We start from the raw sequence: 24047 nt of genomic DNA on the forward strand, positions 1-24047 counted from the left end.
TTCCATATGTAAAGGCAATTTTTACCTCATTCTGACCAAGTGAGAGTGGAGCCCTTCACCAAACAGCACACAAGGACACATGTGATTTGGGTATCAGAACCATTTGGGTCAGTGGAACAAATAATCCATTCATCCTTTCCGGGCCATGCAGGAATTTGTTTAGCGGCAGAGGCATCAATCATTTTGGCGTGTGTAGGGGCAGAACACTGCGGGGACACAGGCCCCAACAAAGCAGAAACTGCAGGGATGGGCGCTGGAAGGAAAGCTCCCAGGCTGGAGGCTTTGTGTAGCCACATAGTCCTGACACTCCATCCTAAATGCCTTGTACAGTGCTCAGCAGTGACTAGACACACTGCAGCGAAGTATTATTAATCCTCATTATTGAGCACATTGAAACCATAGCTGTGCTTCACAACAAGTCAGGGTAAGTGTGAAACATAAGAGCTCTATAAGAGCATATAAACATTCTGCCAGCTCAGCAAGTGCACACCTCAGCTCAGGCAAACCTAGCATATCTTGTTTCATAGCTGACTTTGCAGATGAAAACACTGTGCACTGGCTACTCTGAATGACAATTTGTAACACCCACAGATGATCCTGGTTTCAAGAGTTGTCTCCCACACCAACGTGGAAGGTGCTGCGGTGTCAACTGTACATTCACAGTGACATGAGGAGTTGGCACAATGATTTATTACAGAAGCCATGCTCCTACTTTTTACTGTGAGAGTTATGAATGAAATGAGAAGGTACTAGAGAAACATCCTTTCCTAATGAGCTCATTAACCCTCTTAGCGAGTTTCTAGGTCACAAAAGTCACAACTTAGATTTACACAAATTAACCTGATTAACCTAATCACCTTTGAATCTAAATATTATAGCATAAAGACTTACAATGCAATAATACTTCCTTACTAGCAGAAAGTTTTTCATTCTTTTAACATGTGTTTAACATTAGAATGAAACCAAACTACCTTGACATTGCTCATTGCTGGAACAAACTGCAACCTTTCCTGCAAGCTGAGCCAACAAAGCTGAAATGCCTTTCTGATCTGAATCTTTGAACTCTATAAATAAGGACAATAAGGACAGAATAGATAATAAAAAATACTATTAATATATATCTTGTCTGTATTTAAAAATATATTAAATTTGTTACAATAATCCTAAGTGTGAGCAACATACTTCAACCTTCAGATGAAGGGAGTATGCAGTGACTTGTAGCTCGCACTGGTTCTGATACTCCACTTTAGTCACCAGCAGTGATGCTTTACTCACTTGGAAATTACTAAAAACAGTACAATATAGACTAGTTGGCACTCTACACTTTCACTTACCTCCTGGCTAGTTTTCTGGCCTGCCTTCATGTAGAAAATGAAAACAGTATCAAAAGGACGACAAGGTAACAAATCCAAGTAGCCAAGGTCATCAAAAAACCCAGGAAGAGCAGAGTCAAGTGCAATCAGGTGAGGGGGTAGACGACTGTTAGTAGGTTCCTGTCCAATAGACAGAGTTCAGCAGTTTAAAACCCCATCTTCCTTAATTGAAAGGTCTTCATGGCTTCAATTGCAACCCATTAAAATATAAAAAGACTATTTCCCTTCCCTAAGAGCAAAATTATACAGGGATTTTTGATGTGAGATAATCTTGTCACTGTAAATTAGCAACAGCAAGCGTAACAGGTTGACAATTTGTTGCATTCCACTTTCATTAAATAAAAGTGGTACTTTCCAAGTGAGAGACATATTTTGCTCAAGAAGAGCACACAACAAAAACAGCAGATGCTTTCGGAATATCACAGCTATGAACACAGTTGCATGTGCAGTTTCAGATTAACTTAAATAGCAGTAATATCCAATAATATACTGAGCACTTTCACACATCATTTTCGCAAATGCTCCACAGTCTACTTTTCCTAACAGCTCTCTGGAAGGAAAAGCAAAAAATACATGCAAGAATCCACAGGTAAGAGGCAGAATTTCAAATTAAGAATATGGGTCACCTCTAAAAATAATTATTTTAGTTTTAAAAAGAAACCCCTACATCTACTATGTACCAAGTGTTTACGTATGATTAAGCCATCTCAGCACAACCAACTCTGAAGCAAAACTTCTATGGCAGTTTTATTTCAGAGAGTCTTTAAGTACCTCCCCAAAACCTAACTCAAGTTGTGAAATGATTTTAAGTGTGAACATTCGAGTGTGATAGCTTATGCATCTACTGAAAACAAAGACACGGACACCTATTCAGAGCATGTTCAACTTGAGGCCCAGCTTTTCATAACCCTGCGCTTAATCCTGGAACACTGGAATCTATCCCTTGATTTGATTAGACTGCAGCTGAACAGTAGTTTGAACTACACAGATGATCTTCCACTAACAAAACTTATTTTTACCCTTTTCTCAAAAGCCAGATAACATGGGATCAGGAGGAACTGGACAACACCAAGAGGTATCAGATCACCTTCAATGCCTCTAACGAGAGGAACCCGAAGTGAGAGAGGAATAAACGTGCTGTCTGGAACTCTTGTGCTGGTGGCGGGGGCTTACACTCCGTGATGGGATCAGGAAAGCTCTTCTTCCGCCACTCCTCTTCACTTCTCTGATCTATGGAAGTCTCAAAGACAATCTGCTGAGCCATGCCATTCCTCAGCTTCTCATGGCGCTCTTCGAGCTGGAAAAATTGCATGAACTGCTGATGTCACCAAAATCACAAAGATCCACTAAGAAAACAGTTCCATCACTTAGGAAAGCTCTACAGTAGCAGCTGCAGTCCACTATCAGAATGGTTACTAAAACACTTTCAAAAAAGACATTGCAACATTGCAAAATGAGCACCTAAACACCCTGTTGGCACAGGAGAGCTCTGTGAATATCCAGTATCAGCTTTGGCTTCCCCTATTCAAGAGAACAGAAACTAAAACAAATTAGATCCTGGGAAATTTTAATATTTGAGACATGCACTCTTTTCTTCTCCCAGAAAGGTCCCAAAAAAGACCCTTCCATTTCCCCAGAAGCAGCAACGAAATGCAAGTCATTGCTTCCTACAGGATATTAGTATCAGTAATGAAACATGTTGAGCAGTCTCTCCCAAATAACATATCCAAAGCATTGGCTTCTTCCTGGAGAAGTGCATGGATTTCACTAATTTGCAGAGGTTATGATTCCATTAATAAGGAATTGGACAAGCCAAAGAGTAAAACTATTTACAGTAAGACATAAGTGCATGACTCACGAGCAGACAAAAACCCCAAGAACAAAATCAAGTCAGAGACAGTTACTTACTTCCTGATTCACGATTTCATGTAAATCAGGAATGCTCAAGTCAGCTTTCACAAATGGAATCTTGTCCACTTCTTCAGGAAAAGGGCGGTGTTTCACACTGTACTTCAACCCCACATCATTTTTAGGAGCTGGTCGAGGTTCTGGTACAAATGTCTGAGAAAAAAAGGTTGCTTTTACATTCAAGTTATTGCATCACGAGACAGTATTATAACAGATGAAAAACATTTCCTCTCCCCTCCCCACCAGAACTACACTAATCTATTAGTGAGCAGCATCATTAAAAAACATTAAATACTTCAAACTAATAGACCTGTATTAAAAACATGACTGTAAATTTTGAAAAGACACAACTGTCCATTTTGAAATCTATGAACCCTGCTAAGCATCTAGCCAGTAAACAGTTGCAATCACAAAAAAACCCGGCAAGCTTACATGGCAAAATCTCATTTTCAGCCTGTTCTAACTGTATTCAGAGAAAGCTGGCAAGTATTTGAAAAGCTCCATTTCAATCCTCCTGACTGTGATGACCACAACAAGCCAAGGCCTCAAAGAGAGCAGCAATGCTGTGAGTCAGGAGATGCACTGCCAGAATAGCCAAAGGACTTGCATCATGGATCATGATGCAATTCTGACACTGCTACTACATCATGTTCTAGACTGTCACTATGTAATTCCAAACTTCAAGTTACCAAGGAAAGCAACAAATGATCTAGGTGCAGGTTTAGAGGCGGTGCATCAGCTCCAAGCAAGGAAGACCCTTCATTGCATCTTCAGTGTTGTTTCTTAAGTTTACTACTAATTACTGAGTTTACTACTGATTACATTTCAAAAGAGCAAACCATTAACAATTATGTTATAGAATGCCTTCAAATTGGAAAAGTTCCCTTAAAACTGGTGAGGTCAGCAGTCAGACCATGGTTTGCCCTTTAGTGTAGGAGGTAGCACACCTGAACTGAGATTATTTAGCTGAGGGTCAGCTCCACAGATAGCAGAGCTCCAAACACATCCTGCATGGTCTTCCCAAAGGCTGCTTTGCAGAGACCACATACATCTAAATGTGAACATGCCAGCTGAGACTGACAAGCCCTCATTTCAGCTACATCACATGATCCTCTTGTACTGAGGATCATGGGAAGAGTTTAAAGAATTGGAGAAGCTCACAGACAGAAATTTTAATGACAAGAGTACATGCTCCATTAGACAACTGCAGTAAGAAACTTTACTGTAAAATAAAACTGAGGTATTTCTCCTCCACCATCCCTCTCCAGAGCTGTTCCAGAGTTCATCTAGATAATTTTTTTTTTTACAGCAGGTTTACAGCTATCTGTGCAATATCAGGCTTTGTAGCTTGAAGACCTATTCTCTCTTCAGCACCACATGCTACACTTCCAGACTTCACTCCCTCTGCTGCAAGGGCTTTGCCTGACACCTGAAAACTAGCACCAACATTCTGGCCTACACACTTAATACACTGTGCCTTACCCCATCACTTCAGAAGATGTTTTCAGAAAAAAAGAAAAAAGAGAATGTCCCCTCCCTTGAGCAAGTCTGCAAGTAGAGAAAGCAACAGCACCTTCACAGCCTGTAGTTAATCACAAGTGGTAAAGAGTTACCAGAGATACAGCACATTACCTACAGCTAAAGGCCCCAATGGCTCAGCCTTAATGTATAATCACCAGCTCTGGGGGACTGTCTCACATTAGTGGAATTTCTGCTGAACATCTCTAAATAAAAGATTTCTTTACAGGCTTTGACAGAGACCTTTTGATTTGCTTTAGCTCCTCTTGGTAAAAGACAGAGTTGCTGGGCCCAGGCAAATCTTCCAGATGTCCCACGGATCAAAATCGTGACAGAGGGGAAAGAGTCATCTGCAAAGCACATGGGTTAAGAGAATAAGATATCATCATATACTGCAAACAGTTCACTGTGCAATCATTCAACAAGAAGAAAATGGAGGCATGACAGCAGAGGTTTTGCTTTCATGGTTAACTCCTCCCTGACCCTAAAGAAAACTCCTGGTGAGAAGCAAGCAAATCTCTCTGCAGCAGCAAAGTCCTAGTCTGCTTTGTCGGTTCAATACTTGCCAGCTCAGTTTCATCATTAAAAGCAACTTTCATCCAAATTCATGCAGATCACCATTTCTCTACAAAATACTCCCAAGGAAATCAAAGAAGATTGTCCAGTCACTGCCTGTTTAGGTGAGACAATGACCATATGGAGATACCGATTCCAAGACGCTTCTATGACCTTGTGTAAAAGTTCCTCACAAATAGCAGCAGTAAGAACAGTGGAAGGACAAATGACAATGCTCAAAGAAAGACTCAGAAGATCCTGTCTCCACATCATGTAAAATTTTTCCTCACAAGGAATAGGGACACAGAGAAGTTGTCCCACTTTGGAAGACCCACTTGGGCAAAATCAGATTATGTTACCCTGGTCCAAATCCAGTGCTGGCCTCGTCTACAGCAGGAGGTCAGACTACAGAGTCTCGAGGTGCCTATCTACTGGCACAATGATGATTTTAACATTCCAGGGATTTCAGTCTTCCTTCAAGATTTAAAAGGCCACCGATATTAGTCACGTTTGATGAGATCATCATACTTCATCATAAGCTTTTCTTCTTAAAGGTATTTGCATTTATCTTTTGTGCACACAAACCACACACTGGCACCATCAGGCAACTAGCAGAACTCTATTCCTTCCCCAGTATTCTCTGGGAAGTTCAGGGTGCAGCACAGCCTATTCACACCCTGTACATAAGCGCACACACACAGAGAACCCAAAACAGCTCCTTAGTCACTGACTTCCATGATCTGCCTCAGAGCTGGCCTGATGTACTTATGCATTATGGCAATTAATCTCGTAATTCAAAGGGGATTTGTAAGCAAGTTATACACAGCAAGAAAAGATAATCTAATATGTGATAACACAGTAACACATTTAACAGAGGCAGAATGAGCATGAGGATTGCTTAGCCATTCTAGCACACTCTAACCTACTCCAGTCAGGAACACACTTGCTCTAACACATAATGAGGGTGGACATGTGGCAACAGCTCCCGGCATTATCACTTCCTGCAAGATCTGTTCAGTGATTCTCAACATGGTCCAAGCACTCTGGACTACAAGTCAACTTCTCAGCACCAGTTCATGCAGTTCTGTGCAATTTCTGCTTTCAAGACTGGTTTTTAGGCTCCATACTAGCTACAGATGAAGAAAATATACTGGGGACAGCACATCAGCTCCAACAGTTAGTCTTTAACTGAGGTAGCATGTTAGGGAACTTTCATCTGTTCTATTAGGTAACACCATGACACGACTTATGGGAGATCAGTTGTTCTGTTCAAAGCATCATTTAACACCAGATTTTTGTAATAAGTTCCTGATGGTCAAAGTCTATGAGGCCGAAATGAGTAAGACACAGCTGTGAAAGCCAGCACCCTGTGACAAATCTCTTTTACAGAAGGTGTCATTGACAGAACAGGATCAGACATGGCAAAGTTTTAACAGCTCCTAAGCAACTAAAACCACCTGAGCTGAAAGCACCCACAGAAATATGTAGTAATAGGAGGCCTAAAGCAAGCAGCAGCAATGGTGCAAGCATAAAGGAGACATACTAACCAAATGTTAAGCATTTACCCCTATCAGGTCTCCTATACTCTTTACATTTTTATTCTAGTATGAACAAGGATGTTTCAAAATATAATGTTATTGCTTTTGTCCATCACCCATTATTTCAATGGCAGTCAGCAGCAAGTATATGATCTCACTGGTTGAAAGACTTGGACAACTGCATGAACAATTTGGATAGGCTTGTGTATGTTTGATTATCAGTGGCATTAAAGTTATTCCCACCACTTCACCCCAGAGCAACACTCTGCTCTGTGTGCCCACCTACAGACAGGAAAGCCCCTGAAATGTGAGTGAGACACTTGATGAAGTACCTTTGTTTTGCAGCTCCATACAGAAGGTTTTAGCCTGAGAAAGAAGGAAATGGGAAATCTGAACTTACTCTGTTCATTCCCTAGAGGCTGCTCCAACATGGCCAGGATGACACTGTTATCCAAAACAAAGTAACGGAAGCTGTGCTTGTTTATGGTAGGGAGACGGGAGTATTTAATTAACGTGGTTTCATTCACCAAGCTGCAAGGAGAAGCAGGACCACTAGGAGAAGGAAATGCTCCAAGTAACTGCATAATGCTGTAAGTGAGAAAAACGGTGAGAGTTATGACAGATTAAGTGAACTGTTCCACCCAAGCACAAACTTTCACTCATATTCTTCACCTGTATCTTGACCTAGCAGTTACATTATCAGGGCACATCTGCCCTCACCCATCAGGTTGTTTTAAGATAACCAGCACCATCAGAAAAACATGCATAAAAACCTACAAAGAAAGGTACTTTGCCTATAGAATAAGCTTCTTTGTAATCTGGGTTATAAAAATATTAAGATAGGCTTTAAAGCATGAAAATCTGTACCCTTTCATAGCTTTCTGTTCATTCTTAAAACATTATTTCTCCAATCATCCATACTTTAGTCCTTTCATATCAACAAGCAGGACAGACATGGCAGTGCACTAGTTACAATTGCCTTTGCTTTCCTCAAGTACAGATTACAGTAACTTAAAACCCATTAAGGGGTTGGGACCCTAAAAGATCCAGGATCACACAACCAAAACTACCCCAGAGGGTAGTCTTCCCTGGAAGAAAGCCTCCAGGTGGGGTCCAACAGTGCTTACCTCTTTGGAGCCACAGCCTTAGGAGGCCCCTAGAAGCCCTGTTTGAAATAATTTGAAGTTGTACAGGATCTCACTAACACTATTAGAAATTGAAAATTTCTATGGCAGGAACCAGTAATGAGAGTTGTCCAGTGTCGGACTGAAGTTCACGTGATCTAAGTCAGAACTTTATCCTTAACACAAACATCCAGAGCAAAATAAGGTCTATAGATTGCCTTCCCCATACACTTTTCCACTTCACTGTGAAAACACATTCATCTCTCTAAATTAAAAGAGATACTTTCAGGCAACAATACAGATTTGTCCACAAGTTCCAATGAGTAGATGCTTTTTCTTAGAAATTGCACAGTTGTTTATACTAACAGTAACGTTTATAACAGTTGGATTCTAAAGCAGAGCAAAAAAGAAAGCAGCTATGGCCTTTTGCAAAACATATTTATCCTCCCCATCCTCAATCTGTCCTGTCTGCCACTATGCTGATCAGCCTATAACACAGTGCTTTCCAACTTCTCTGGAGCAAATCCCAATTTTCTTCTCTGTGCTTCCCTTCCCCAACCCACACATTATCTGTTACTGCATTTCCAGCAGAATCCTTCTAATATATTAATATAGCCCAACACTGTGGGCAGGAAGCCATCCCATCGTGCTCCAGCATGTGCCATTCCCTGTTGTCACACAGTGCTTATCAGTTTCCTAACCAGAGTGGGGACAGCGTATGTTGTCAGGCTGAGGAGAAGAGGAAATGGGAAGACAGGATCACTGGGATAAGTGAAAGAGAGAGGGAATTGCTGTCTGCAGAGAGGCCTGGCCAGGAACAGAACACCAGGGCTGGAGGATGGTCTGGGTTTTGCTGTACAAGGAGGAGAGGAAGCACAAGGGGAAAAGAGTCACCAGAGGGATCTGTTTTCTGTTAACACCTGCATGGGGAGGGGGAGAGATCTAAGGCAGAGCACAGTCCTGCCCAAAGGGCAAAGAGAGAGAACTTCTGCCTAACTTCCTTAACAGTCTTGTTACATCAGAGATGACCAGCTGTGAACTCCCTATTAAACACTCTCAATTACATACCATGTTAGTGTAGCTTCAGCAGCATCCTTCACTCGCATGGAGGCAGGGTTTGGCTCCTTATCTCCTTTGTACTTGACCTCCTGTTCACTGTTTTTGGATTTACTCCCTGAAATGCCCAGCTCCACAATCTCCAGAACTTCTTTTAAACAATCCTAAAACACAAGAACCACCTTGAAGCAGAAGTACTTGGATAAACATACCCAAAACCTCAGGGCAACAGCAATATATCATTAAGTAAAAAACACTGCTGGTAATATAAGCTCTTTATTTAAAGGCAGAAGATTACTCCAACACTGTTAAAATAAGATCACATTTGCTATAGAACTGGTATTTTTTCTGTTTGTAGATGTGTACTTGTATTATCTATTTATATTCTAATGGTAAAAAGTGCTCTGAATGAATAAATACACAATGTATTTCATAGCATACATACCAAATTGCCAAGAGGACTATTATGAATGCAACTGAAAAATGTAAATATAATTAAAGAGATAATAAATGCATTTCTGGGACTCTTTGCAAAAGTTTTAAGTTCTAAGCATATTCATTAGAATGAACTCATCTGGAAAACTGCAATAAATCCTTTTCCAAATTTTTCAATTGCCAACATCTTTCATTAGTAAAATACATCATGTTATCTAATTCAACAAGAGAAAAATAAGAACATTCTAAAAGTACATTATAAAATCTTCAATAAATCTATCACAGGAGAGGCCAACACTCAGTAGAACCACAGATATGACACATCAACTCTGTGCAGAAAAAAATAACCCGCTGAGAATACTCAGATTGCTACAACAAAGGTTCAGATCTCAGGGCTTGAGCTACAGCATAACAAAGAAAGACCTCTCCTGAATAAATGACTAAAACTGAACAAGATTGGTCAGGTTGTACCACCAGAAACCAGACAGGATTCTATGTCCTGGCCTTTGTCCTTCCTTATATTCGTTGTTGATACAGAATAAAAGGTGAAGAGAAAAATCAAAGTTTTCTAACAGAGCAAAATTAAACAGCATTGGGCTGAAAAGACTGCCCATGAAGAACGACAGCAGGAGTTTACAGAGTAGCATTACAGCAGGTGAAATTTAAAGCAAATATAAGAGAAGGCACCTGGAAAGCTGAATTTTTAATATTTGCAAATGGAGGGAAGGGTGATATTTGCAAATGAAGGGTTCTCATCTGACTATCGTGATCCAGGAATGAGCTACCCAGTGTCCAGTACATAATGCACACAGTATGTAACACTATCTCCTTACAGTGGCAATTGAAATAAAAAAGACCATAACAGAATGGAATAAAGCATTATGCAACTGAGTCAACACAACCTGTGCCACATCCAGGGAACTTATCTTACTGCAGTCACCTGCTGCCATGCCAGTACTCCAAAGCACATGCAGAAAGCATCTTTATTTAAAGTTCTACTTGTGGGTTTTCAATCTTCTTTTTTTTTAAAAAAATACGTATTTTTGTATGTTACAGAATAAACAAAACAAAGATAAGTAATGTTCTATCTAAAATAACAAAATAAGATAACAAAATATTACATAATGCACACATATCTATTATCTATAAAAACACAAAGATTACTAAAGTCGGCTCTGAAAGAGATTAACAATGAAAATGTGCATTTAAACTTTTTCATTTTTTCTTAAGCAGCAGGGCAGAAGGCAATTGAAAACATGTCTCATTTCTTGCTCCTCTCAAGCTTCCCAAGTAAACTCCACCTTATACTGACCTATGCTTTGCTCAGTTTCTAGAAAGATCGGTGAAACAAATTCTGATTATCAAAATATTAGCATTAAAGGAATTCTGTTTAGCCGAGAAAATGCTTTAGTCAGGTAAGAGCTGAGAAATGAGGAGAGTCATGGCTACCTGCAGCAGGTAGCTATGGGTTACCCCATTCATGTCTATATTTCTCTTTTGGTTTTTTCCAGGTTTCTTTTCTCTTCTTCTACTTTCACAAAGAAAGACGAAAGATTGAGACATTGCTATAACTATAAAGATAATTTTAAAGCCAAGCACAGTATTGGTGAATAAAGATCAGGAATTAAAGTTCAGAAGTATTTAGCATAGAAACCATTTTTGAAATTCTTAAGAAAGCTATGCAAACCACACTATTTTAAAGTATCGAGAACAGACAGGTTGGGCACAAAAGGCATTTCAGATGCAGCACTCAATTTATCCACTGGAGGATCTGACCTTCTCATCCAGCATGTCGGGGTGCTCCGTCAGCCAGACACAGAGGCACTGGAAAGCTGCCACGATCATGGAGTGCAGATCCCGGGAGTGCAGCGGGGCTGGGCGACTGCACTGGTAGACAATGTAGCTGCACACGGAGCTGATCGCGCGCTTCCGATCCGAGGGATCGACCACCACCTTCACCTGCATCAGCAAGGGCAACAGGGTAAGAACTCCTCCACAAAAATCTTCGAGAGAAAAACAGCTTTTGAAACTATTCTAAATACAGTTTTAAGAAACAGCAATAAACAGATGAGCTCTTTTTTGATTATAGCTTAAAATTACGAGAAAAATTATTTAACGGCAATGGATATTGAAACTAAAAGTAAAGAAATGCTGCAGTGAGGTGTGACCACATAGCATGGCCTGGTTTCAAAGAGCAGGGGTGGTACCAGTGTGGCTTGGTAAGAAACCAATGTAAGCTTAATTTGTAGTATTGAAATTTTTTTTCCACAAATGCCTCTTCTTCAGCTCTAGCAACCCATTCCGTATCTCCAAGAACCCACCCACTGCCAAGTCTCCCTTCCATAGGGCTTCATTCTGCTCAAGTAACTTTCCCCTAGACATATTCTCAGCACAGTAAGTTTCACCACTGGTAAAAGGAACAAAAAAATCCATCCTTGGACAAGCAGACTGAAAAAAACTCCATAACCTCTTCCCTAAAACTCACTGCAAATACCCCCCTCTGCTTCGTTCCCAGCTCAGGGCTGCAGAGAGCAAGGCTCCAGATGAGAAGGTCGGGAAACACCACAATGAGCTATGAGGACCTGCACTGTAAGGCTAAAGAACTGAATTTCTCCTTTCTTTTCTCTCATTCACAGCTTGTGACTCAGCAAAGGAACAGATGGATTTTTCTACTCTGTAGCATCTGACCATGGAGGAAGCTGGATGGACTTGCTGCTGCCAGCATTAAAGTCTGTACTCCACAAATGGGAGTGACAATTCAGAGCCCCAGGATTTAGCTAAAACATCCTTCAGAAGATCAAGATCTACAGCAGAGTCCCCTCAAGATAATCTTATGAAAGGCAGGTTTGTGAACCAGCACTTCTGCAGGAAACAAGATTTCTGACTTTTCTAAGTCCCACAAATAACCTGGTGCTGAACAGAAACAAGACAGGGCAGCCCCTTCCTGAGAAAGGCTTTGGGATTCGTCACCTCCAAAGATACAAGCAGAACAAGTCCCCACAGTAGTTGTGCAGGAAGAAGTGATCATTTTTTTTCCCACTTTGTTGTAAAGGGGAAAGATATTCCAGGGCAAGAATTACTTCAGTTGCATGAGAGTTATACAGAGACTACAACATTTAGCATTAACCTGGGGATACATTTGTAGAGATATTTCCACATTCCCATAACCCTGCAAGAAAAAAAAAAACCAAACCAAATCAAGAAGACTCTGGCTTAACCACACAAGCTACAGAAAGCCCTGGTTCTGTATGGAGCTCTATAAGATCCAATAATACACATTAATTCATTTCAGAACATTTTCAAATACATTCTTCAGTTCATGCTACTGCAATAGTGAACAAACACCCAGTCCAATATGGCTTAGTGCTGATTTAAAGCTCTACAAACTGCTTGAGACACACATTAAAAGAGATCTGTTGAGTTCCTGAGGGATTATGACAGGAAGTGCTGAATTGTCACACCTGGTTATCATGGCTGTGCTAAACACACTGGATTTTTGCTTAACAAAGGCCATGAAGTCTAGTCTGGACACAAGAGCTCTCAGGCAGAAAGGGGCATTGTGCATCTCAACTCTTCTCCCTCACCTAGCAGCCTTAGTTGTTATTTGTGTTGAATGAAGAACTGTGTGCAGATAAAGCTCTGAAGAAGGGAACACTTCATACTAGCAACACACTACATTTTGTCAAGTTCTAAAAACTATTACCAAGATGAAAAGAAAGGGGAAAAGTGGTACAACAGAAGTTTCAGATCAAAGACATTCCCAGTCCACATCCTTTGAGCCACAATGTGTTTACACTGAGAGAAAACTACCTACAACGGCAGTGCTGTTTCTTTTTCATTTCCAAACAGAATAGTTGCTGACAAACTCAGCCACAGAAATCTGTTCTGTGACATGACTTTCACCCAGGCAGGACTACAACCACACTGTGAGAAGGGGCCAAAACACACCAAGCTACATATCTCACCTTTGCCAGTCCAGAGAGCAGCTCCAGGGCAGCCAGAGAGATACTCATGTCCTGCCTCCACTGGGAGTTGAGCCTTTGGGTTACCAGGTGAATGCTGCGGATCAGCAATCCGGCAGCAGTATCTGTATGAAGAGCTAGGATATAACCCCAAAACCACACACCACAGGGAGGGAAAATAACTAAGCATTAGTGACAAAAAGCAAAGCACAGGCACAAGGCAAAGCAGCCACAATACAGACACAAAATAAACTCTAACCATCTCAAAACTGGTTTATGCCTTTTGCACAGGTTAACTCCCTCATGCACTCTTCAGGCATTTTACAGACCCATTCAGACCAGCTAGCTCAATTTAATTTTTTTAATACATTTTGAATAATCCCAGAGCTCTGCTGCATTTTAGCAGCAGAACAGCCAGCTTCAGATTTTGTTATTGTACTTTAAACTGTCAGTCATGCTATGTCTTTTAGTTTCTGGAAAATATAGGCATTGGTAATGTGTATTAAACGTTAGTAACTGTACTGAGGAACTACGAAGCACATGTAATTTCAGATATCTGTATCAGAAGTTAACCATTCTTTCCACACCTAATGTTTATCAAAAAATGCACTAGTTCAACAGACATAGATAATATCAACTGTTCTCACTTCAAAATACTACAAAACATAAATGCTATCTGTACTTGTTAAAACTGAACTATGCAAATTAATGTCAGAAAGAAAAAACGGCTCAATGACTAGTTTAAAGAGACATGAGAACTATGACAGAGAAGGTATATCCTTCCCAAAATTTAAATTACCTTATTTAACACTCAAAAACTAAGTCCAATGTCATACCAGGAGCAGATTCAAGAGTCTACTATGGCTAAACAGACACAATAAATGGTCTTGTATTCAATTTTCTCTTGTTTGAAGCGTCCAGTGGAAACATAAATTCTTTTCAAAGGCTCCCTACAACCTTACCTTCTGTGCACAGGGAATTTAAAAAATCCAGTAAAAATGAATATACTACAAAAATATATTTCTAGTTATGTCATGGTATGAAGACTCTGTAATTCAAATATTTGGAAGATTTTTTAAATCTTGCAAATGAATATTTTACAAGAACTTGCCAATGAAAACCCACATAAATTAAACATGCAATTCAACTGGTATAAAGAAAACTAGCACTTTGATAATTTCAAACAAGCAAATCCTGTAGGGAAAGCACCAACAAGCTTATATGAACCCCTAGAATATACTGAAACCTTTCCTGATAATCTTCCTCCTCCTCTTGCTATTTACAGAACTAGATAAAAAAACACCACCAAACAGTTTTGGTTGGTGATGATAGAATTGTCAGTCTAGGCTACAATATAATAAAGGTGACTTGTTCTCACATTTAATTGGCCAGCATCAGTTAAACTGAAGACCAAAGGAGCAAATGATATTGCAGGACCTTGACAGTCAGACAGCTTACCTCACACAGCTTACCACAGATTTAGAACATGGATTTTACTATAGAGAGTCAAAAATGGACAGTACAAGACATAGGAAACTGAAGTTAATGACTAAATTCTACTGTTATAACATATGACATACCACAAGCATTCTGCTTACTTGCTCTATAAAAGCCAGAGTCCCTGAAATGTTCTTTAAATGTGGTTTAAGAAAAGGTGCTGCAGAGGTCAGGCGAGCATCTGGAATGCTATCAAAGCAATTAATTTACACTTGATATACATATATCCCATTCTTGTTGACAGAAACTAAGTGTCCTGAAAACATAAGTTAAAGTAAAGTTTGCAAACACCTTTTTCAAAAGCTTTTACATTCTGATTTTGAAAATGTTAAGAGTGCTTTAGTAGGGTTAAGACAACCACTGGAAGAGCACATGTGAGTGCACACTTGCAGCACACAGCTGGGCTATCTCCCTGGCTTCAAACACCTGGGTACATTAATGCTTTAGCCAGAACTAGAACAGAAAAGCCAGAAAACATCACCCTGGCATACCATGACAGGGCTTTCCAAAGAGCTATCCTTACCATAATCCCTCAGGAGGGCCTGTGCTGGCCGCTCACTGTCAGGTGTCGTGGGCTCTGTGCTGCCACCACTTGCAGTGCTAATGCCACTATTAGTGCGACTGTGGCTTTTGAAGAGGTTGTTTTCACCACCATTCTGCAAAGTGAAAGGCAGTTAAGAGAGATGAAAAAAAATTTCTGAGTTCCCCATGCTCTCAGATACAGAAGATCAAACCTTGAGATTCTACCTGAGCCCCTTTCAGTAGCAGGTAAAGTGAGGAATGCATTCTTTCTGAAGAAGTAACTTCATAAACAAAACATACTCACCGTTTCCATCTGACAGCCAATGGCTTCTAGCAGTGCTGAATCCTGAACAATATTTAACATTGCACCTGCAGAATCAGATAGCAGAAGTTAACTATGGACTACAGGAGAATTCACTACTAAAAATTACCAAGCAGCACAGAAGGTTTAATGTAGAGGTTTGCAGCCCTGTTTTACAGAATCTCTTATTAAAAGACAGGACTTGCTCTGAGCTTAGCCATCTGAAGCAGATGAAAGCTGAGACACAGAGTGCTTTCAGCTGTTAAAAATGCTTTGAACACAGTCGAGAAAAGACTGAGAGGGATCTCATCATTACATATCAATATCTCAAGGGTGGGTGTCCAGAGAATGGTGCCAGACTCTGTTTAGTGGTACCCAGCAACAGGACAAGGAGTAATGCACAAACTGAAATACAAGAAGTTCTACCTCAACACGAGGAAAATCAACCTTCCACAGAGGGTGGCAGAGCACTGAACAGGCTGCCCAGGGTGGTCATGGAGTCTCCCTCTCTGAGGACATTCAAAACTCACCTGGACAGGTTCCTGTGTCACCTGTTCCCGGTGACTCTGCCTTGGCAGAGAGTTAGACTGAATCATATCCAGAGGTCTCCTCCAGCCCCAACTGTTCTGTGATAGGTAATTCCTCAGTTTAGAAGGATTTTGGCTTCACAGAAGGGCTGGAGTGTTTCCTTGTCTCACCCCAGACTGTGCTAATTTAAAAACTCAGGTTACATTTAAGGATATCCATCAGAAGGTGAGTACATAATCTGAGGAGGGATACACTGAAATTCCCTCTGCCTGTAAGTTCTCACCAGCCTGTCACTTTCCATGCTCTAATTTTCATCAGTGCCCAAAATACTGTATTCAAAAAGTTGATGCTCTTAACTGCAGGGGTCACCAACCCCACTGCATCCAAGCTAGCCGGGACAGAGCTCTCTCCTCAACATCAGGAAAGTTTTAATTCACTTAAATCAAAACTGCTGATGTGTCTTAGCTAAACTAGGGTGAACAGCCTGTATCTGCTTGGCAGCATCACGCCTAGATGATGAGGGAAAAAGCAATAAGGACATGGACCTGAAACTGGCTGACACTGGCGCATTTGGTGGCTTCAGTTTTAATTTTCTGATCCTTCCCCTGCCTCATCCATCAATGAAGATTCAGGAAAACACAACTTACTCTATGAAGGAAAATGACAGGACAAGGGGGAATGTTTTCACACAGAGAGGGCAAGGTGAGGTGGGATGGTGGGAAGAAATTCTTCCCTGTGAGGGTGGGAAAGCCCTGACACAGGTTGCCCAGAGAAACTGCGGCTGCCCCTGGATCCCTGGAAGTGTCCAAGGCCAGGCTGGACAGGGCTCGGAGCAGCCTGGGATAGGGGAAGGCGCCCCTGCTCAGGGAATGGGGGTGGAATGCATGGTGGAATAGCAGGATGGAATGACATGAGCTTTAAGGTCTCTTCCAAACCAAACCACTCTATGATTCTATGAAATGCACCATTCACTGCCAAACATTTATTAGCAGGTGGAAACAAACCCTGCTTTTGTTGAGAAGCTGGTGGTACACCTGAGAATTTCTGGCCAAACTGGAGATTCATGAAACCCCTCTAGCTAAAGCCAGCAGGAAATAACTTCACATATGGAAACAGGAGCTTAAGAGAAGGAATACAAGGGCAGGTGAACCGGCAGAGACTAGCATGGGAATAATAATTCTCAGCAGAAAAGCCATTTAAGGTAGAGCACCTACCCAGTTGGCTGCAGACAAACTAGGTGTGGAGGGGGCATTGGACCGCAGGGGTGGGAATTAACAAAGCATCACCCTGAGGTGTCAGACACAGTACTGGAGGTGGGACAACCTCAGGTGCACCAATGTTCTGAGGGTCTCACTTGGAAACCACAGATATCCTCACCCCTTTACCAGCAGTGGGTGCAAATTATTCTTTCAAATTATTCCCCTCTAGTCTTCAGCGAGAAAGGAAACTGCCTAAACTATTGCAAGGTAACCTTCCAAAAGTCTTTGCAGACTTTGATTTGTTTCCCTTCCCTTAACTATGCATTATTTTCTTGCCCTCCTCTGTTAACCAGGTAAACTGCCTGCCTCTCAGAACAAGACAGACCTCTCTCTCACACCACAAGACTGCTGGTATTTTAAACACATAAAAGGAAAGTGGTAAGGGCAAGAACAACATCATGTTGAAAAGAGCACTTCTAAAGAGAGAAGAGTAAGGGGGGACAAGAAAGAATAATAGGCATGTACATTTGTACTTATCTGAAAACATATTTAACTTGATAGATCATGCACTATCCAAGTTTTCATCTTCTACTTCCTGAGTACTCAGCATAATGTTAATCCACTCACTACCTCCAAGAACAGTGTACCAAACTGTGCATGGTGCAGCTCCACATTCTATTCCAAAGCTTTTGTCTGAGGATTTACACACTGCTAAACAAATGTCATCTGTATTTTGCCAATGTTGGACCACCAGTCACCAGTATGTCAATCTGTTTCTTAGGTTTAACCGTATCAAAATCGAAGGTTTTCTCTGAAATCCATTAGACAGGAATCCTTCCTAAAATTATGACACTTTACCTACTTCCATTTCTAGTTATGACTGACTTTCTGTGCTAGAATGTGCTTTACTTTTGCCTCTACTTTTCAAGTACTACTCCACATTAAAAAAGAGCAACTAACAAAAATGTGAGGCTTTTTAAGGTGTTTTCATAGTATGAGGAAGATAACACATATGACAACCTGCCAGGAATATAAATCATCTTCTTGCAAAGCAACACATCACTAATAACCAATACTATCCCAGGACAGATTAAGACAGATAGTTCTATAATACAGTAAATAAATAAAAAGCTGAAATAACCTAGTATCATTTGAGTGTTGTTGGGATCAGTTTCTGTTTGCAAAGCTCCTATAAGGATATTTACAAGCCGCAGCTTCAAGGACAGGAATGTTACTGGCTTATCATATGCTGAGCTGTCATCATTGCTGAATTTCCCTTCCAGGACAACCTGAAGAAAAAATACACTTATTTCAGTATCAACTGAAGATCATGTCAGCAGGGTTTCAAAAGTCAGTGTTCACAGCACATATTGTTACTGACACCCTGTAATATGGTCTTACTGTTTCACATTCACTGAAAGAGTTCCAGTGCTAAAGGAAACACCCAATACAACCCACAACCCATCCAAATCCCACTCCCAGGAAAAGAAAAACAGAATGCAAAACATAGTGATAAATGTACTACCTCAGACTTTATTGTTCCAAAATGATGAGGGAGAGGCAACAGAGATAGCAAGATGTTAATGGAAGCTCTTCTTAGCTCTGTGGGGTTTACATAGATTTTAAACTTTGAGAGTTCCCTGCAAATCAAAGCATCAGACAGTTAATGAACTTTTCACAAGAGCCTGGAGCCGAACGTAACTAAGTTAATATTAAATATACACCCACCCAGTGGTCTTAAGTAATTTGCAATATGCAACGTAGCTGTTTCTTTCTAAGACCGATCCTAAAGAAGCAGTGGCTGAGATTTAAGTCCAGGAGATAAATAATGCTTTTTGTCTACTTGCCTAACATCAAAATGAAACAGGGTATCAAGACATAACACATACATTGAAGAAAAGAATGCAGAGAATACTATTAAGTGCCTAACTTAGCAAAACATTCAGAAATCTATAAAGCTCTGATAAGAACCTACTCCAATTTCATCTGTCTAAATTATCAACTTTTCTATTTAATAATGCTTGCTTACTTACTGAATACACTGCAACAACAGCCACTAATGAATATCTTGTGAAAGTTTACTTTAATAGTAAAGGCTTTCAATATATTTTTGGCATATTTCAATAGATTTTCCTATTCTTAAAGGCATTGCGTCATATCAATGAGTATGCAGCTAACAACTCACATATGTCATTTAAAATAAGCACTATTATTGCTTTAAAGAAAATTGCATTAAATAAAACTGAAAATTTGAGCTTACAAAATGTTGCTATTATCACCATCAAATACACATACAGACAGTGGGCCCCACATCACAGAATTTCTTTGGTGACATTACACAGGAATGACAAAAGACAAACATCTTCCAGCATCTCTGATGATGTTTATATGGAAATGGCAATTTACCTGTCAGGTAAAATAGTTTCCAAAGCTGAAATGAAGTAGGGAACCACAACATCAATGCCTTTCAGGTCACAGCAGAACAGAGGAGAGGAGTTTAGAATAACACTGGCAAGAACCGGGTGGCAAACGAAATCTGCTATCTGCAAACCCTGAATTAAAAGCATGTAAAATCTGACAAAGAAAGATAAGATTTAATTATTTGCACATAAAATCATCAGAACCCCACATGATTCTGCAGCCAACTATTTGATCTTGTCTATATAAAGTACGTTTCAAAAGTTTCAAAAATAGAGCTCGGAAACGTTGATATAAGTCCTCCCTTATGTTACTTGAGCACAGGCAAGCACACCTGACCAGCGTAATAAACCCTCACAAATGACAGGTATTTCATATGAAAAGCCAGCGTAGCAGTTTTACTGAAATCTTTGACTTGTTGCAACACACAGACTGGGAGTTGAGTAAGCACAACCAGCTGGCTACTAGCAGCAGATCACCTGCTCTCCACTACTCCCTGCCCATAAAAGGGTGGGAGCAAGACCTGGATTTTAACACCCCAATCGGAGAAAAATACAGTGAAATCTTGGGGGGAGGCAGAGGACAGGATGTCAGGACAAGACACACTGATCAGCAATTTGGAAAACGAGACCAATCATAACCATCATAGCCACTTCAAATGAAAAATCAAGGGCAGAAAGCCAGCTGCTCATCATCCTAGAGCAGTTAGCTTCTTTTGCAGCTTCTTGTTAGAGAACATGTATGCCCTCTTAAACAATTCAAAAGTCTTGCAGACACAGAAGAATCCCACCGACTGGCAAAGAAAAATATGAACTATCTATACAAAAAATACTGCAACGTTCAAGAAATAAAATTGTTCAGTCTTCTGGGAAGTTTTAATGCCATCTGGGACAAATTTACCTGAACAGTTCGAGAGAATCATGATTTAAAACTGATTCTGTACTGTTGCAGGATTTTTTAGAGTGTGGGCATGCAATTTGAGCTACCCCAGACTGGGCCTCAGATTCACGGCCTTTGAAGCCTGTGGCACAGTTAAAAATTCCTGATTAAGGTGTTCACAAGGGACAAGGGGATTTTAGGTATTAATAAGTACAGTTTGTAGAGTGAACATTCTAGCCACCTTACGAACAAGGTAAATAGTGTTTGTTTGCATTTTTTCCTATGCTGTGTACCAATGAGAAAATACTTGTAACTGTAAACTATTTCTAAGTGTATAGAAGCCACCATTTGGAACAGAATAAATGGAGAACATATGAGAATCATATTGGTTTGGACGTGTGTTTTGCTCCAGTCCAGCTCCCCAAATATTTAAAAGGTTTCCCTGCTTCACTGTACCTCTGGCATTTGCTATTTTACATAACAAAAATTTGTGAAAAAGGTATACTATGACAGCAAAACTGCTTCATTTTTTCAGAAATAAAACTGAACAGAGGTAGTTCAAACACAGCTGTTTTAAATAATGGGCTATTACTGCATTTCAATACTCAGAGGGTGAAAAAAAGCAACTACAAAAAAGCAAACCAAATGATGTGGTATTTGACAACACAAGAACCTTTGTGGTCTAATAAAGTGTACAAAGTCTTTGGCCTGCACACTTATTTTTCCCATCTGAACAATATTCAGTGACAAATTAAACAAAAATACAAGAGGCAAGAAAGCACCAAAGAAAATGTTCCTTCCAGCTGGAGGCACTTTAAGGTACTCTCCTTCAACTGAAACTTGAAGAAAAGCCAGTGAAAAGCAGTATCAGGAAAATGTGAGAGGAAAACAGCACTGGGCTTAGCTAGGAATCCCACCTCCAGCCTCTGAAGGCCAGCTAGGTGTTTTTAAACTGGTAACACAGGATTCAGACAGTGAGTGAATGCTATTCACTGGAAATTAGTCTGCATCATAAAGTTACACCAATAAAGCAACTGGAAGATAGGTTAGTACCGGGATAGGTAAGCTGGTAATATTTCCTCCCCAGTCTTCTTGCTACAAAATATCCTACACAGTGTCCCGCATGCCTCTGCCCTTCCTGCTTCATAGTTGTCTGGGAATTCACTTGCATCAAACATGGGGTTGGAAGCCATAGTGTCTGTGGACATTTGGGATCCTTTCCGGCGGAACTCCACACTAGCCTGTGTCGCTATAGCTGGGAAGAGAAAAAACAGTGTTTCACTGTGTGTGATAACATACAGAATAGGCTCATGGGATCCTGGACACAAAGATCAAGTCCAATTTAGTAGTTAACATGAAGCTATTAGTTCACTGTATTTGAGTCAGTGCCTCTGTTTAGGAAGTATTTGTGGGTGTACCTAACTTGTTTTCTTCACAAGGATAACAGCAACTGACTTTCAGACCTTCATATCCTAGAGACTGACCCAACTTCTTGCTGGGAAGAGAGTGCTTATATCCAATACTAGCTTCCTACCCTCTCTGAAAGGGCAAGGATCTGCATCACCTGGTTCTTGTCCCCATAAAAATGAAATGCCACCTTCCCTTGCTCCCTTGAAAAACAAACAAAAAAATCAGTCAACAGTAATAGGTGCTATTACTATTGACCTCCAAGGAAGCACTTAACTTCCAGCTGACCGACTCATCTCATGCTGCCCTGAACACCAAGCAGCTTTGACCCAGTTTTGCTGTACAAACATACTTATTAAAGAAATAATCAAAAAATTTTAAGGCCCCATATGCGAAAGGGAAGGTTGTAGAATCTCATTCTCCTAATTTGGTCCCTCTCTCCTCACATGATCACTAAAATTGCCAAATAAATAAGAGAGCTTCCAGACAGCAGCTACCGTGGGCTGGCCATCTCCTGCTCCCTATCCTCCACGATCCTCTCAGAGGGTCCTAACCTGGTCCTGCCCAGCCCTGTGATCCCCCCCACAGGCCAGTTCTGCCAGTCCACACCACTCCAATCCATGTCTTCCTGGAGAGATTTCTGGTCTCCCTCCCACACAGCAGCATTGTGTGAATATGAGACCACTCACTCTGTTGGCTCTATCCTTTCTTCCAGGATAGCTACCAAAACAAAATATATACTGCACTCAATGTCATTTGTTTTTCAATTTTTTCCCCCTCTTCCTTGGACAGCTTTGCTCTAGGATTGCTAACATCTTAAAGAGTGTGTTCTTGTTTATAGCTAAGACTAGATGGATTTCCAAAACTTTTATAAGCTACAAAAGGAAACAGCAGACAATGTGTGTTTCTGACATAATCACACCTGTGTGTTTCTACCAGCAAAGAGAACAACTCCTGTCTCAGCTCTGGGACACTGGGGAACAGCAGGTTCACAGTCAGCCTTGCAAACAAAGGCATGTTAACACTTTAGCAGTTAGAATACCTGATAATTTACAGATAGGGTGCTTTTTTGTTTTGTTTTAAAGAAATGTCTTAATGACAAGTGCCTACTCCTAATTTTTTGTTCTCAAATTTATCATTTAACCTACATTTACCTCATAAATTTTCATTGACGTTAAGTAAAAAATAAGTACAAATCTTTATGCATCTTCCCATGAGCCATTTTTAATCCTAAATAAGCTATCCAGCAATATACTGTAGTTGGAAAAAAACACTACATGCACAATGCATACAAATCAAACACTAGGTCTGTAAAATAAGCTTTAAGTAAAAAAAACATGGTTAGTGCAAAGTCCTGAAATTCATGACATGATCACAGACTAAAGTACAGAAAAGATGGGACTGATTCAGGCAGATTAATTTGCTTTTGCCAACAATCCTCCCCATTCAAAAACACACACAAAAAAAATTACTCGTCTTTTTCAAGTAAAAGTGCAAAAGCTACAAGAGACAATGAGAATGAATTTACAAATAAAATATGGGATTATGGAAAAAGAAAAGCATGACCGCAATTAAGGAAAAGCTACTGGTTCCTACTTACAAGATTTATAAGAAAGAAGAATTTGGATAAAAGATGCTGCAAGATAATAGAAATAAAATGGAAACAAATCAAAGGACAGCAGTAGTTATAAAATACTTTTAAGATGGTGAAATTGTAATATAAGTTAAGAAGCTTTTAGCTTTTTAAAAAATAGATTAAAAGCTTTATGATACAGCAAGCTCGTTAAACACATAGGAAATTGGCATACAGGTCCAAAATTATGGTTT

At 40.3% G+C, this 24047-nt stretch overlaps 1 protein-coding gene across 2 annotated transcripts in view; it reads right to left on the bottom strand.

The window, feature by feature from the left end:
• The window catches only part of RALGAPB (Ral GTPase activating protein non-catalytic subunit beta), a 64558-nt gene that overhangs the window by 14159 nt on the left and 26352 nt on the right, over positions 1 to 24047 (bottom strand). The window contains exons 10-23 of one of the 2 annotated variants that reach the window (XM_066199259.1): positions 21867 to 22068; positions 19923 to 20090; positions 19042 to 19156; positions 18658 to 18805; positions 15793 to 15857; positions 15490 to 15622; positions 13473 to 13594; positions 11284 to 11466; positions 9085 to 9236; positions 7293 to 7480; positions 5043 to 5149; positions 3282 to 3434; positions 2461 to 2670; positions 1335 to 1493 (exon numbers count right to left, since the gene is read on the bottom strand). In XM_066199259.1, coding sequence (XP_066055356.1) covers positions 1335 to 1493; positions 2461 to 2670; positions 3282 to 3434; positions 5043 to 5149; positions 7293 to 7480; positions 9085 to 9236; positions 11284 to 11466; positions 13473 to 13594; positions 15490 to 15622; positions 15793 to 15857; positions 18658 to 18805; positions 19042 to 19156; positions 19923 to 20090; positions 21867 to 22068 — 2105 coding nt within the window. Of the gene's footprint in view, positions 1 to 1334; positions 1494 to 2460; positions 2671 to 3281; positions 3435 to 5042; positions 5150 to 7292; positions 7481 to 9084; positions 9237 to 11283; positions 11467 to 13472; positions 13607 to 15489; positions 15623 to 15792; positions 15858 to 18657; positions 18806 to 19041; positions 19157 to 19922; positions 20091 to 21866; positions 22069 to 24047 lie in introns of both variants that reach the window. The other variant, XM_066199258.1, reaches the window with a different exon arrangement.

Source organism: Chamaea fasciata, unplaced genomic scaffold (genome assembly GCF_029207755.1).
Source record: "Chamaea fasciata isolate MVZ Bird 193981 ecotype frontalis unplaced genomic scaffold, bChaFas1.0.hap1 SCAF_17, whole genome shotgun sequence".
NCBI classification, from domain to species: Eukaryota; Metazoa; Chordata; class Aves; order Passeriformes; family Sylviidae; genus Chamaea; species Chamaea fasciata.